Source organism: Moschus berezovskii, chromosome 18 (genome assembly GCF_049115385.1).
Source record: "Moschus berezovskii isolate FMDL1 chromosome 18, NW_MosBer_1.0, whole genome shotgun sequence".
NCBI classification, from domain to species: Eukaryota; Metazoa; Chordata; class Mammalia; order Artiodactyla; family Moschidae; genus Moschus; species Moschus berezovskii.
This window is the reverse complement of record NC_142477.1, coordinates 17881199-17895713: the sequence shown is the minus strand read 5'-3', so window position 1 is coordinate 17895713 and position 14515 is coordinate 17881199. Positions and strand designations below refer to the sequence as shown.

The 14515-nt window shown below is 43.7% G+C and overlaps 1 protein-coding gene across 1 annotated transcript in view; it reads left to right on the top strand.

The window, feature by feature from the left end:
* The window catches only part of DNAH5 (dynein axonemal heavy chain 5), a 265941-nt gene that overhangs the window by 98956 nt on the left and 152470 nt on the right, over positions 1 to 14515 (top strand). Inside the window, exons 35-37 of the mRNA XM_055422257.2 lie at positions 755 to 927; positions 13460 to 13638; positions 14029 to 14216. Coding sequence (XP_055278232.2) covers positions 755 to 927; positions 13460 to 13638; positions 14029 to 14216 — 540 coding nt within the window. The remainder of the gene's footprint in view (positions 1 to 754; positions 928 to 13459; positions 13639 to 14028; positions 14217 to 14515) is intronic.

Here is a 14515-nt window from a genome sequence, read left to right as displayed (position 1 = left end):
GGATCATGTCTCACCCCATTATGTAAAAAAGATTATGAAAGGTTGGTTCTGATGTAATGGAAATAAAGGTGGCATATTCAGGCTGTTATGTGGTAATATCCTCTCCTAATAGTTAAGCACACTGTTTGCCTTTCTGAGAAGTAAAGTGTTCAGGGTAATTTTAGATTTCTTGCAAAAAAAAAAATGATTGAAGTGGCTTAAAATTTTGGTTAAAAAAATTCATACAGAAGCATTGTCGGGCAATAACTTGACATTTAGATGTTAGAAATTTTGGCCTGCTTCAAATCCTAGCAAGGATAATTAACGGATTATAAAACCCCCAACAACGTACTTAGTTATTACCAGAAGAGATGACTTTTTTTTCCCTGATGGGATTGTTTAGTTCTGTCTTGCTAAGCCAAAAATGGTTTTCATAGATTATATTTCATGGTTAGGACTGTGGCATTGGGCATTGAAGAATGAAATTTAAGATATGAGCATCTTACTATTAAAATAGATCATGTTATTTAAATTGAGGGGCACAATTAAGGGTTTCTCTTGAATTTTCCTTTTCTCATATCTTTGAAAGTATCTCTCCCTTTTTTATTTTTTTGCTGATCAATAAATGGTTAGATGGTGATGTAATTGACGTCTCCCAACCAGTTGGGTTGTCTCTGAGTTCCATTACTTCACATTCTGATCTACCTGGATGCTGATGTGTATAGTTAATGAATGATTCTCCTCTCGGTTTTAATATACACCTTCTGCATTTCAGTGTCACATGCATATCAAGAGCCCTTCGGACTTTGAGTGGCTGAAACAGTGCAGATTTTATTTTAACGAGGATTCTGACAAGATGATGGTTCACATCACAGACGTGCCATTCATCTACCAGAATGAATTTCTAGGCTGCACTGACAGGCTGGCCGTAACACCGCTCACAGACAGGTGACGGAAGGACCCTGTGACCCCTCCGCCTCTCTCTCCCGTGCCTCCCCCACTCCCATCCTCTCCGGGCGTGCGGCGGGTTTTGACTGATGGCCTCTTTTATATGGAACTCTTTGAAATTCGGTGTTTTGAGCTTTACCCATGGATCTTCACAGGGGTTTAGGAGGTTTGTGGCTGAAGCAGACCTTGGTTCCTTTGCCTTCCATCTTACCGAAGCTAAGTTTAAATGACCTCTGCTGCTGCTTCTCAGTCGCTCAGTCCTGTCCCACTCTCTGTGACCCCACGGACTCTCGCCCACCAGGCTCCTCTGTCCATGGGATTTTCCAGGCAAAGATACTGGATTGGGTTACCGTTTCCTCCTCCAGGGGATCTTCCCAATTCAAACTCATGTCTCTTGTGTCTCCTGCATTGGTAGGTGATTTCTCCACCACTGTGCCACCTGGGAAGCCCTAAATGGCCTCAGTTCAGTTCAGTTCAGTCGCTCAGTTGTGTCCAACTCTCTGCGACCCCATGAATCACAGCACGCCAGGCCTCCCTGTCCATCACCAAATCCCGGAGTTCACTCAAACTCATGTCCATCAAGTTGGTGATGCCATCCAGCCATCTCATTCTCTGTCATCCCCTTCTCCTCCCGCCCCCAATCCTTCCCATCATCAAACTCTTTTCCAGTGAGTCAGGTCGTCACATGAGGTGGCCAAAGTATTGCAGTTTCAGCTTTAGCATCAGTCCTTCCAATGAACACCCAGGATTGATCTCCTTTAGAATGGACTGGTTGGATCTCCTTGCAGTCCAAGGGACTCTCAAGAGTCTTCTCCAGCACCACAGTTCAAAAGCATCACTTCTTTGGCACTCAGCTTTCTTCAGTGGACATTAAAGGAAAAAAATAAAGTGAATTCATTGCTATGTATCAAGTGCAAATCACCATGGGTTTTGAGGGCTGCATCAGGGGACTGTAGCACTTTTATCATTACAGAGGCAATAAAGGTTTTTTTTTTTTTTCTTCTTTTTAAAGCAGGAAAGAAATTAAATGTGAATGCTGGTTCTCTGGTGGCTCAGTGATAAAGAATCTGCCTGCCAGTGCAGTAAATGTAAGAGATACAGGTTCCATTCCTGGTTTAGAGGAAGATGCCCTGGAGTAGGAAATGGCAACCCACTGCAGTATTCTTGCCTGGAGAATTCCATGGACAGAGGAGCCTGGTGGGTTCAGTCCATGGGGTCGAAAAGAGTCGGACATGACTGGGTGTGAATTCATGCACTGGTGAGAAGTGATGGGGTGGACGTTGACCTGTCCTGCCCCCTGCCTGTTATTAACCGTGTGTTAGCCAGAGCCACCATGTAGCTGCTCTGGACCCTGTTTCTTCATGTATAAGATAAACCAGGTTAAGTCCAGAGGTCCTTCCTCCATGGCTATTAGTCTGATTTGAACTTGGTGGCATCCACCCATTGTATATGTGCTGTTCAGGGAATACTTTGATACTTATTTTGGACCAAATGGTTGAGTGTTAAAATCAGCATTTGGCTTAAGAAGAAGCTGACCTGAATATCAGTCATTTTCATAGAACGAACCTCTGGGCTGTTAGATTGAAAATATTATCCCTGGTGGTCCAGTGGTTAAGACTGAGATTCCAAGCTTCCAATGCAGGGGGGTGTGGTTCAGCCCCTAATTGGGGAACTAAGATCCCACATGTCATGCCATGTGTGTTTGTGTGTGTGTGTGTAGGCTTCCCAGGTGGCGCTAGTGGTAAAGAACCTACCTGCAAATGCAAGAGATATAAGAGACGTGGATTTGATCCCTGGGTTAGGAAGATCCCCTAGAGGAGGACAAACCAAACCACTCCAGTATTCTTGTCTGGAGAATCTCATGGACAGAGGAGCCTGGGGGATACATTCCATAGTGTTGCAAAGAGCTGAACGTGACTGAAGTACCTTAGCATGCACGCACATGTATGTATATGATCAGACGAAATATAAAAGTTCGATGTAATAACCCTGTTTGCGAGATCGCACCTTCTGCTCAGTCATGATACCAAATGAAATGCTCACTTTTACCGGAGGCTGGAGGAGTAGCAGGAGATTTCACTGTGTCCTTTCCCCCACGTTGTCTTGTCTTCACGCTCTGTATTCCTTCTTATGTCTCGTCAAAGGTGGTTTCCCCTGGATTCTGTCAGACATTCGTTTGGAGTTGTCCTCTTTGAAGTGCAAAGGTGAATAGTGACAAAAGGCGGAGAATTCCTTGAAACACCTGGAAACGTTATTTCCCACCGTCTGTCCTTTCAAACCTCAAACCTCTTCCTCTCTTCTTTTCTCTACCCAAGTCCTTGTTTCCTGTTTCACTGAGAAGACAAAAGGACCTGCACTCATTCCTCGTCTCGTCTGCCAGCCGAGGGACCTGGCCTTGTGCCATCCACTCCCTCTCTCGGTTTCTGGGATGGATTTTGTGCTGTCACCCAAAGCCAGCACCTCTGCTGACGCAGCTATTTTGTCTCTGGGAACATCATTAATTTTCACTTTCTCCTGGATCGTTCTCATCAATGTACAGCTTGCTGTAATTGCTTCCAGGCAGGAAATCCTACTGCGAAGCTCTGGTTTCCTTCCCATTTCTGTGCTCACATCAAAACTCCTCAAAAGCAGTTTTTAAGACTTAAATGTTATTGGAGTATAGCATAGTTACTTTATAATGTTGTCTTAATTTCTGTTGTACAGTAAAGTAAATCAGCTATGCCTGCTTCATTAGATAAGTCGCTTCAGTCGTGTCTGACTCTTTGCAACCCAATGGACTGTTGCCCGCCAGGCTCCTCTGTCCATGGGATTTCCCAGGCAAGGATACTGGAGTGGGTTGTCATGCCCTCCTCCAGGGGATCTTCTTGGCCCGGGAATCAAACCCATGTCTCTACATCTGCAGCACTGCAGGCGGATTCTTTACCCACTGAGCCACCTGGGAGGCCCCAAATCAGCTATATGTATGCCCTCTCTTTTTGATTTTCCTTCCCGTTTAGGTCACTACAGAGCATTGAATAGAGTTCCCTGTGCTATACAGTAGATTCTCATTACTTTCTACTTTATGCGTTTTATCAGTGGCGCATGTCGGTCCCGATCTCCCCGTTCACCCCGCCCCTCCTTTCTGCCTTAGTGTCCATGCGTTTGCTCTCTACGTCTGTTTCAGAAATGCAGTGTTTGCCCACCTGTTTGACCCTGAATTCACTCCATTCAGGCCGTGTGTATTTGTTTCTATTGCTGTCATAACCAGTGACCAAGCGTTTAGAAGCTTAAACCACACAAATCAATTACTTTGCATTTCCGTACATCAGAAGTCTGACGCACATCTTGTTGGACTAACCTTAGGTGTCAGCAGAAGTGTGCTCTCTCCGAGGTCTCTGGGGAGACCCTGCCCCTTGTTCTTTCAGTTGGTTGGCAGAATTCTTTCTCTTGCGGTTGCAGGACCTATGCCCGCACTTCCCTGCCGACTGTCAGCTGAGGGCTGTTCCCAGCCTCTGGAGGCTGCTGTTTACCTTGTCTTCTGGCTGCTTGCTCCCTCTTCACGGCCACAACCATGAGTTGAGATCCATCTGATCTCCTTTTCCCATCTCATGTCTCCCACCCACTCTTCTGCCTCCCTCTTCCCCTTTTCAAGAACTCTTGAGATTAGATAGGGTCCACTTCTCATCCAGGATCACCTCCCCATATCAAGGGCTTTAACATGAATTGCATCTTCAAAGTCCCTTTAGCTGCCTAAGGGAAAGTGTTTGCAGGGATTTGGACGTGGATTTTTTCTTTTTGCGGGGGCATTATTCTGCACGTCACACTTGCTTCCCCTGGTCGAGCCATCAACCAGATCTTCGTGTTGCTAAACCCAGCAGTCATTTTTAGTTCCGTCCTTCCTTGACCAGTCAGCAGCGTTTGCACAGGTGGTCACTCTCTCCTTTTTCAGTTAATTAATCGTTTAATTTCTTTATGTGTGTTTGGCTATACTGGGTCTCCATTGCTGCGTGGGCTTTTCTCTAGTTGCGGGGCGTGGGGGCTACTCCCTGGTTGTGGTACCTGGGCTTCTCGTCGCCGTGGCCTCTCTTGTTGCAGAGCACAGGCTCTCGGCGTGTAGGCATGTGAGTTTCAGTCGTTGTGGCGCTCAGGTTTTAGTGGCCCTGTGTCATGTGGGATCTTCCCAGAGCAAGGATCAAACCGGTGTCACCTGCATCAACAGGCAGATTCTCGACCACTGGACCTCCAGGGAAGTCCCACTCTCTCCTTTTTGATGCCCTTTCTTGAGGTGGCTTCCAGGTCATGACTCCCCGGGTTCCTTCTGTTCTGCCTGTCCCTTCATATAGTCTCCTAGGGTTCCTCTTCAGTCTCCTGACTTCTAAGCATAGCGCACATCAGGGCTCTTCTCTTTTCCATCTACACTCACTCCTGAGATGATCTCATGTGGTTTTAAGTATCATCTAGGCCTGGAGAATCTCAGGGATGGCGGAGCCTGGTGGGCTGTCATCTATGGGGTCGCACAGAGTCAGACATGACTGAAGTCACTTAGCAGCAGCAGCAGCAGGTGTGGACTCCCCAATCTTGAACCTTGCTGGGGCTTCTTCCCTTGAACTCCAGACACATACAGCCACTTGCCTACATGACATGTTTACTCAAATGGGTACCAGGAATTCACACTTAACGTTTGCTTGTCCCCTTACAAAGCTGCTCTCCTGCCATCTTCTCTGTCTTTGCAAACAGAAATTCCATCCTTCAGTTCTTCAAGCCAAAATCCTTGGAGCATCCTTGATGCCTGTATTTTTCTCTCGCTTTATTATCCAACCTGTCATGAAGTTTGGTCACTGACACTTTCAGAATTCACCTGGGATGTGACCACTTTTCTGCCCTTTGCCGTTATCACAGTCTCAGCCACCATCATCTCCAGGCTGGATGATTGCAGTAGTCTTTTGTCTAGTCTCTGCTCCTGCCATTGTTCCTGACAGTCTGTCCTCAATTCAGATGCTGGAATGTTAGTCATACCCTGTCATCCCTTTGCCATGATCTCTCTGCTGTCTTTCCATCTCACCCAAGGTGAAAGCAAGTGTCCTTGCATTGACCTCCATGACCTGCCATGATCTATCCCTGCTACCTACTGTCTCTCCTTCCTCATTGAGCTCCAGCTACTTGTTCCCTGGCTGTTTCTTAAGCAGTCTCAGCACACGGCTGCCTCAGGACACTGTGACACTGGCATAGCTCACTTCCTCTCCTCCAGGTCTCTGATCAGAAGTCTCTGCACATGGGTCTTTGGTCCTGACACATTTGAATCAGCAATCCCCACCCCATCCTCCCTGACCCAGCTTTATTTTTTCTATTTTCTGTTTTTGAATAGTTTATTTCCTTCTTGTAGGACCTCAGTTCTATATGGTATAGACGTTTTGTGATTCATTCACTGCTCCTAGAATAGTTCTGATCCATTCGTCGTTGTTCAGTTGCTCAGTTTTGTCCGGCTCTTTGCGACCCCATAAATCACAGCACGCCAGGCCTCCCTGTCCATCACCAACTCCCGGAGTTCACTCAAACTCGTCTACCATTGAGTAGGTGATGCCATCCAGCCATCTCATTCTCTGTCGTCCCCTTCTCCTCCTGCCTTCAGTCTTTCCCAGCATCAGGGTCTTTTCCAGTGAGTCAGCTGTTCACATCAGGCGGCCAAAGGATTGCAGCTTCAGAGTCAGCATCAGTCCTTCCAATGAGTGTTCAGGATTGATTTCCTTTAGAATTGACTGGTTTGATCTCATTGCTGTCCAAGGGACTCTTAAGAGTCTTCTGTTGCATAATAGGTACTAAATAAAATTGCCCAAATAAATTGAAAAATGTTTATTTTCAAAGTTGCATCTTTGTGGTGAAAACTTAAACAGTACAGAAGATAAAGTTTAAAGTACAAGGGGAAATTTTTCTATTTTTAATGATTAATAGTTTATTTTTTAAGATATTGCAAATGCTTCTATGTCAAAATTCTAACTTTCACATAAAGGTATTAGATTATACAAACTTTTTTGCAACTTGATTTTTTCACTGTTTTAATTATCTTGTACATCTTTCTGTATCAAAAAACTTGAGAACTTTTTAAAATATAAATGTATTTATTTTAATTGGAGGCCAATTACTTTATAGTATTGTATTGGTTTTGCCATACATTGACATGAATCTTCCCTGGGTGTACACGTGTTCCCTATCCTGAATCCCTCTCCCACCTCCCTCCCCATCTCATCCCTCAGGGTCATCCCAGTGCACCAGCCCCGAGCATCCTGTATCATGCATCGAACCTGGACTGGCGATTCGTTTCACATATGATAATATACACGTTTCAATGCCGTTCTCCCAAATCATCCCACCCTCACCCTCCCCCACAGAGTCCAAAAGACTGTTCTATACATCTGTGTCTCTTTTGCTATATTGCATATAGGGTTATCATTACCATCTTTCTAAATTCCATATATATGCATTAGTATACTGTATTGGTGATTTTCTTTCTGGTTTACTTCACTCTATATAATAGGCTCCAGTTTCATCCACCTCATTAGAACTGATTCAAATGTATTCTTTTTAATGGCTGAGCAATACTCCATTGTGTATATGTACCACAGCTTTCTCATCCATTCGTCTGCTAATGGACATTTAGTTTGCTTCCATGTCCTGGCTATTATAAACAGTGCTGCAGTGAACATTGGGGTACACGTGTCTCTTTCAGTTCTGGTTTCCTCGGTGTGTATGCCCAGCAGTGGGATTGCTGGGTCATATGGCAGTTCTATTTCCGGAAAAAACTTGAGAACTTTAACAGCAAAGTGGGTATTTATAAGTTAATAAGTGGAAGTGATTCAAAAGTTTGTTTCAGTGTGTTTCATGATAATTGTTCACTTGTTTGTTTTTACTCTGAGTTGATTATGGTAGAAGTGAGTCACTCTTTGCAAGTCCATTGCAAGATTGGCCGCCTTTTTACAAAGAATTACTCACTAAGATTAATACTTGAATAAGACAAAGGCCAGAGGCCTTCGTGTCTTCTCAGCTTTTCACTGACTGCCCTGTGAAAATTCAACAATGTTGATAGCAGTTGTGTCTGGGAAGCCTGATTTCATATGGATGGAGCTGCAAATTTTTCTGATGATAAAATAGTGAATAAATATACTAAAAACATATAGTGCCTTTTTCTAACAGCTCATGCTATTTTTCATGACCAGTCCTTTTTTCACTTCTGAACACAGCTCGAGAAGGCTGGAGGCAGTCTTACTACAACAGTCACTTAAGACCTAGGGCAGCAGAGACTGAAGGTGGATGGAGGCATTTGGTCTTCTTAATAAAAAAGGCAGACAGTCCTCACGACGTGTGTCTTTCTGTGACATAGCCTCATAGCTTCCCTGAGTTTTATCTGGGTCTTGGCCACCGTACTGTGTAGTGTTGGCCAGGACAGCCAGCCTTTCTGATTCTCTTCTTTTGAATCATGAGTGGACTGGAGATTCTGTAGGTTGGGACCCAACACTGAACCTGCCACTGAGTAAATCTAAATCATCATTAGTGTTAACATGACTATTGCTTTTCTTTTTTGTTTAGAATTTTTACAATTTGAGTACAATCGATTTATAATATTGTGTTAATTTCAAGTGTAAAACAAATTTATTCAGTTATTTTTTTCAGATTATATTCCATTATAGGTTTTTACAAAATATTGAATATAATTCCCTGAGCTATATGGTAAATACTTTTGGCTTGTCTATTTAATGTAGAGTAGCATGTGTCAGTTAATCTCATAATTTGTCCCTCCCTCTCTCTCCTCTTTGGTTACCATAAATTCATTTTCTATGTCTGTGAGTCTATTTCTGTTTTGCATACAGATTCAATCGTATTATTTTTAGATTCCACAAAAGTGATATAATATAGTATTTGTCTTTCTCCGACTTACTGCAGTAAGTATAATATTCTCTAGGTCCATCCACATTGCTGCATATGGTTCTGTTTAATTTTTTTTTAAATGAATAATATTCCAGTATATATACATATATATGTATATACCCTATGCCTTCTTAAGCCAGTCATTTGTTGATGAGCACTTGGGTTATTTGCATGTCTAGCTATTGCAAATAGCACTGCTATGAACACTGGGGTGCATGTGTCTTTTTGAATTAGAGTTTTCATCTTTTCAGGATATATGCTCTAGAGTGGGATAGCTAGACCATAGGGTAACTCTATTTTTAGTTTTTTAAGGAACCTTCAGACTGTTTTCCATAGTGGCTCCACCAATTTACATTCCCACCAACAGTGTGGGAACGTTCCCTTTTCTCCACACCTTCTCCAGCATTCATTACTGTAATAACCATCATTAATGGTGGCCGTTCTGATCTGTGTGAGGGGATACCTATTGCAGTTTTGGTTTACATTTCATTAATAATTACCAATATTGAGTATCTTTTCATGTGCCTGTATGTCTTCTTTGTAAGAATATCTGTTTAGGTCTTCTGTCCATTTTTTGATTGGGTTGTGTTTTCTATATTTAGTTAATCATTAATAACAAATTCTTTGCCGACCTTTACTTTCATATCTCCTTAAGCATGTCCTATAATTAAATAGTCTATAATTAACCCAAGTCCTCAACAAAGAAAATTGACTTCCTGCTGCATGGACGCTCATTGTGTTGGCAAGTTTTTCAGCATTTTAGAATCAATACTGTTTAATAATAAGATCTGGAAGCACTTCTGGTTTCTGCGTGGTGAAATGTGTCTAGAGAGCTATGAATTCCTAATAGGACAGTTGCATGCTAATGAGCCCTGAGTCACGGGGTTGATCGCTGTTCATTTGGTGCCATGGTCACATTCTGCACCTATAATTCCAGTAGCTACTGGGACAAAAGGAAGCAGACGAGTGTATGGCTGGACCAGTTCAAGCCATTTATTCACAAATGTTCACAGAATATGAGGTGTGAGGTTAGGCAAGTAGCTGGGGGTAAAAGTGTGAGCTAGACCTAGTTCCTGACAGCAGAGAGCTTATGGTCCTCTAGTAGGGAGGCAGGAAACTGTAGTAGAGTTGCTGTGTGTGTGTGTGTGCGTGTGTGTGCTCAGTAGTATCTGACTTTTTGCCACCCCTTGGACTGTAGCCCGCCAGGCTCCTCTGTCCGTGGGATCCTCCAGGCGAGAATACTGGAGTGAGTTGCCATTTCCTACTCCAGGGGGTCTTCCTGACCCAGGGGCCAAACCTGCATCTCTTGCATCTCCTCCTGCATTAGCAGGAAGATTCTTTTTATTGCTAGTGCCACCAGGCTGCTAAAAGCCACTAGATCATATAAAAGTCCAAAACCCTTCATGAATGATGACATTTTTGAAAGCAGCCAGAGAGATAGGAAGGCAGAGAGGGAGGGGTGAGGTAGACACACGTGTAGGATGCTCTGGGGAGAGTCATGTCAACAGGTACATGAAGATGCTTTGGCAGATCCACACTTGTCTCTGAAAGGCAAGTCCTGGAGGGTTTGGGAGGCAGCATAGTGGTTCTGAAGCCAAATCCAGCCTCTGTAGCCCAACACCTAATTAGTTCTCAGAGGTGGAATTTTGGGTGAAGTGGAAAACAATAGCTTTATTGCTTTGTCAAGCAAAGGGGGCCACAGCAGGCTAATGTCCTCAAAACTGTGTCTGAACCTGGAGGGGCTAGTGAGAAGTTTTATATTCATGGTTCAAAGAGATCCTCATCAGTTTGTGGATCTTCTTCTCATTGGTTGCTGGCAAGATAAGTGGAAGTCAGCATCATGAACCTCTGGTTCGAACTGGGCTGTGGTCTCTGGGCTTGTGGGCACCATACGGTTTTATCTTCTTCTGCCTGGTGAGGGTTTCAACATCTGCAGAGCAGGTCAAAGATATTGTCACATGTATCCCTTAACAGGGAACAAGGACTCTGCCCCAAGGTTGCAGTCCTGTTACTCTTGGCTCTTCCTCCTTTGTCCCCATGTTCCATCCCTTCCTTGTTTAACAGCTGCTTGAATCTGCCCCTTGGAACTCAGGGAAGGTCTTGGAGGCTGAATGAAGCCTATTTCCTGTATTCAAGACATGGGGAACACAGAAAGGCTTTTGTGCCCAGTACCCCACAGGGTCCTGTCCTGCTTGGTATCACTTGGACTGATGTCCCCCCTTTTGAAGAAATCACCTAGCGTGGATGCCCATTTTTTATGTAAATAATGTGATTTCCTTCTGACAGCCTAACAGCTTGCCACTTCTTCAGTTTAAATATAAACCCAAATGATCCCATAATAAAGAGGGATCTTTGCAAGACAGAGCATCTGGGTGGCCAGAGTTCCTGGAGATTTACTCCTTACCCTGAGAGTGTGGGTCTGTCCTAGAAGTAGGAAGCGAGAGGGCTATTGGCCACAAAAACTGACTCAACTCTCAGCTCCCCCACTGCCCTGACCCTGAGAAAAATTATTCCATCTAAGCTTTTCTCCTTATCTGTAAAATGAGGAACATAACTGACTTCCCCACAGGGTTTAGTGGCGTTTAAATGACATGGTGTAGTTGTGTTGAAGGAAAGGAAGCCCCTTCTATGGCTTGAGAGTGGGTTCTTGTCTAGCACTTGGAAATGAATTGTCTGAGGAGACACACAGTCTGACAAAGCAAGAGACTTTATTGGGATGGGGCGCCGGGTGGAGAGCAGGAGGGTGAGGGAACCAGGAGAACTGCTCTGCCTTGTGGCTCACAGTTCTGAGTTTTATGGTGACGGGATTAGCTTTCGGGTTGTCTTTGACCAATCATTCTGACTCAGGGTTCTTTCTGGTGGTGCTCACATTGTTCAGTCAAGATGGATTCCAACGAGGAGGATTCTGGGAGGTGGTCAGACACATGGCATCTCCTTTTGACCTTTCTCAAACTCTTCCAGTTTTGGTGGAGGCTTATTAGTTCCTTGTTCCTTACCAGGACCTCCTGTCATAAAATAACTCACAAAAGATGGTTACTATGGTGCCTGGCCAGGGTGGGCGGCTTCAGTCAGTGTGCTTCCCCTAACAGTCGGAGCTATTATAACATCGTGTTAGCTGTTATTACGGAGAAGGCAATGGCAAGCCACTCCAGTAGTCTTGCCTAGAAAATCCCATGGATGGAGGAGCCTGGTGGGCTGCAGTCCGTGGGGTCGCTAAGGGTCGGACACGACTGAGCGACTTCAGTTTCACTTTTCACTTTCACACATTGGAGAAGGAAATGGCAACCCACTCCAGTGTTCTTGCCTGGAGAATCCCAGGGACGGGGGAGCCAGGTGGGCTTCCGTCTATGGGATCACACAGAGTTGGACACGACTGAAGTGACTTAGCAGCAGCAGCAGCAGCTGTTATTACAGACACTGCTCTGAAGGGATAACAAAAGTTCAAGAGGAAAGATAAGACCTTGGGTTGAAAGGCAGAATCAAAGCGAGAGCAGGCATCCTTTTGGTTTTACGCCCACATTACCTTCTGTGAATCCAGGCTCATCTTTTGCATCACGACTGAGTCATTTACTTGTCTTTTTATGAACCCGGATCCAATAAAAGCTGAGACCCTAGGGGTTTCCAGTGGGTGTGCTCATTCCCATGCTTCATTGCTGGAAAATCACTTTATTTTCTTTGAAAAATTTTTTCAAGTCCAGATGAAAGCTTTTGAGTTTGGCCATCAGAAAGCCCTAAAACGCATTATATTGTAGATTACCTCCTTTTACAGCAGTGGATGATGCTGGGAAATTGAAGGATTCATTGGCAAGTTATCAGTTATTTTGTTTTCCTTCACAGGCATTCTTGACTCTCTCACCAGAATTTTTCATTTGTTAATATCATACTGTAAGATACAGCAGAAGATATTTGCAGGATTAGTAGATGCTCCCAGAAATAAATTTAAGGTGTGATTATTTAGCAATGTGTGATTTTAATCTCCTGTGATCATTGGTTCCCATGTTGGTCAAATTATAAATTCCTAGATTCAAAAAGGGATTAATCTACTTTGTGTGGTGTGTGTGTGTGTGTGTGCACTCAGTCATGTCTGACTCTTTGTGACCCCATAGACTGTAGCCCACCAGGCTCTTCTGTCCATGGAATTCTCCAGGTGAGAGTACTGGAGTGGGTTGCCATCTCCTCCTCCAGATCTTCTTCACCCAGGGATTGAACTCCTATCTCCTGCATTGGCAGGTGGATTCTTTACCTCTGAGCCACCTGGGCAGGCAGGCCCTGTTTCCTAGAATACTTTTGTTTAGATGTTGGTAGCTAGCTGTGAAAAAGTTGCCAAGTAAGTTTTGGAAATCCTATGTATTCTTTTTCATCACTGGCAATTGTCAATATACATTATAAGGAATCTTGTTGAATATCTATGAGTTTGCAAATGTCTTTGACCTTAGACTGTTGCCTTTTCCTCAACACATGTTAATATCCCTAAGGATAAGTGTACTTTAGGGTGCGGTTGGAAAGGGTAAGTAGCGGCAATGGGCAGGACCTTCCTTTTTAAATTTTGTGTGAATATGATGTCACTGTGAGGCCTCAGAGGCCTCTCTGAGCTGCCAGTGGCGTGGGTCTAGTGATTCCTCTATCCTTCCAGGTGTTACATCACGTTGGCTCAGGCTCTGGGCATGAGCATGGGGGGTGCGCCCGCTGGTCCTGCAGGAACAGGCAAAACAGAAACTACCAAAGATATGGGACGGTGTCTTGGGAAATATGTCGTGGTTTTCAATTGTTCGGATCAGATGGATTTCCGAGGACTTGGACGGATTTTTAAAGGTGAGGGTTATAATTTTTTATTTGCTGAAAAACGGAAGCTAAGGTGGATTATCTTGTTAAGATTTATTTTTCAACAATTGGCTGCATTTTAGTGTCATTTTCCAACTTTGTAAAACTTCTGGAAAAACCTGAATCTTTCCAGTGTTGTGTGGGTCGAATGTCAATATCACTTGCCTTTGTACTGTTCCTTTATCCCTGCAGGTTGGGTGTTTGCAGAAAAAGTGTTACATTGTGAATTATTTTGGGGGCATTTAATATATGATATATTTGTTCAACTTTATGTTTGAACAAATTTAACTCTGGCTTGTCTTGGCAGTTGCATAATGCTCTTTTTCTTGACTTTCTAATTGGATGTACTAATTGGATTTTCTATTTAATTTCCCTTCTAAGGACTGGCACAGTCTGGATCCTGGGGTTGTTTTGATGAGTTTAACCGTATTGATCTACCAGTTCTCTCCGTTGCGGCCCAGCAGATTTCCATTATTCTGACATGTAAAAAGGAGCGTAAAAAATCTTTTATTTTTACTGATGGAGATAATGTAACTATGAACCCTGAATTTGGGCTTTTTCTAACCATGGTAAGGAACCATAAGAAGAGCTACTGAACTTCAGCCTTCTTATCACAGTTTTCATGCATCTCCCTTGTCCTGTCATTTATTTTCCATGAATGGGAATTGGGATTGTAATTTTCACTCCTATTTGAAAGCCTTTGGTGATAAACAGAACTCATATTAATAACTCATGACTTAGTCTCTCCAGTTAAAGGAGAGTGAGATGTGTAAGTGAATTTTCTGGCTGTCATTCCAGATTTGCTGTGTGTGCATAATGAATCTTAATATTATGCTGATATATTGCACTTGTTACCCTATGATTGTAT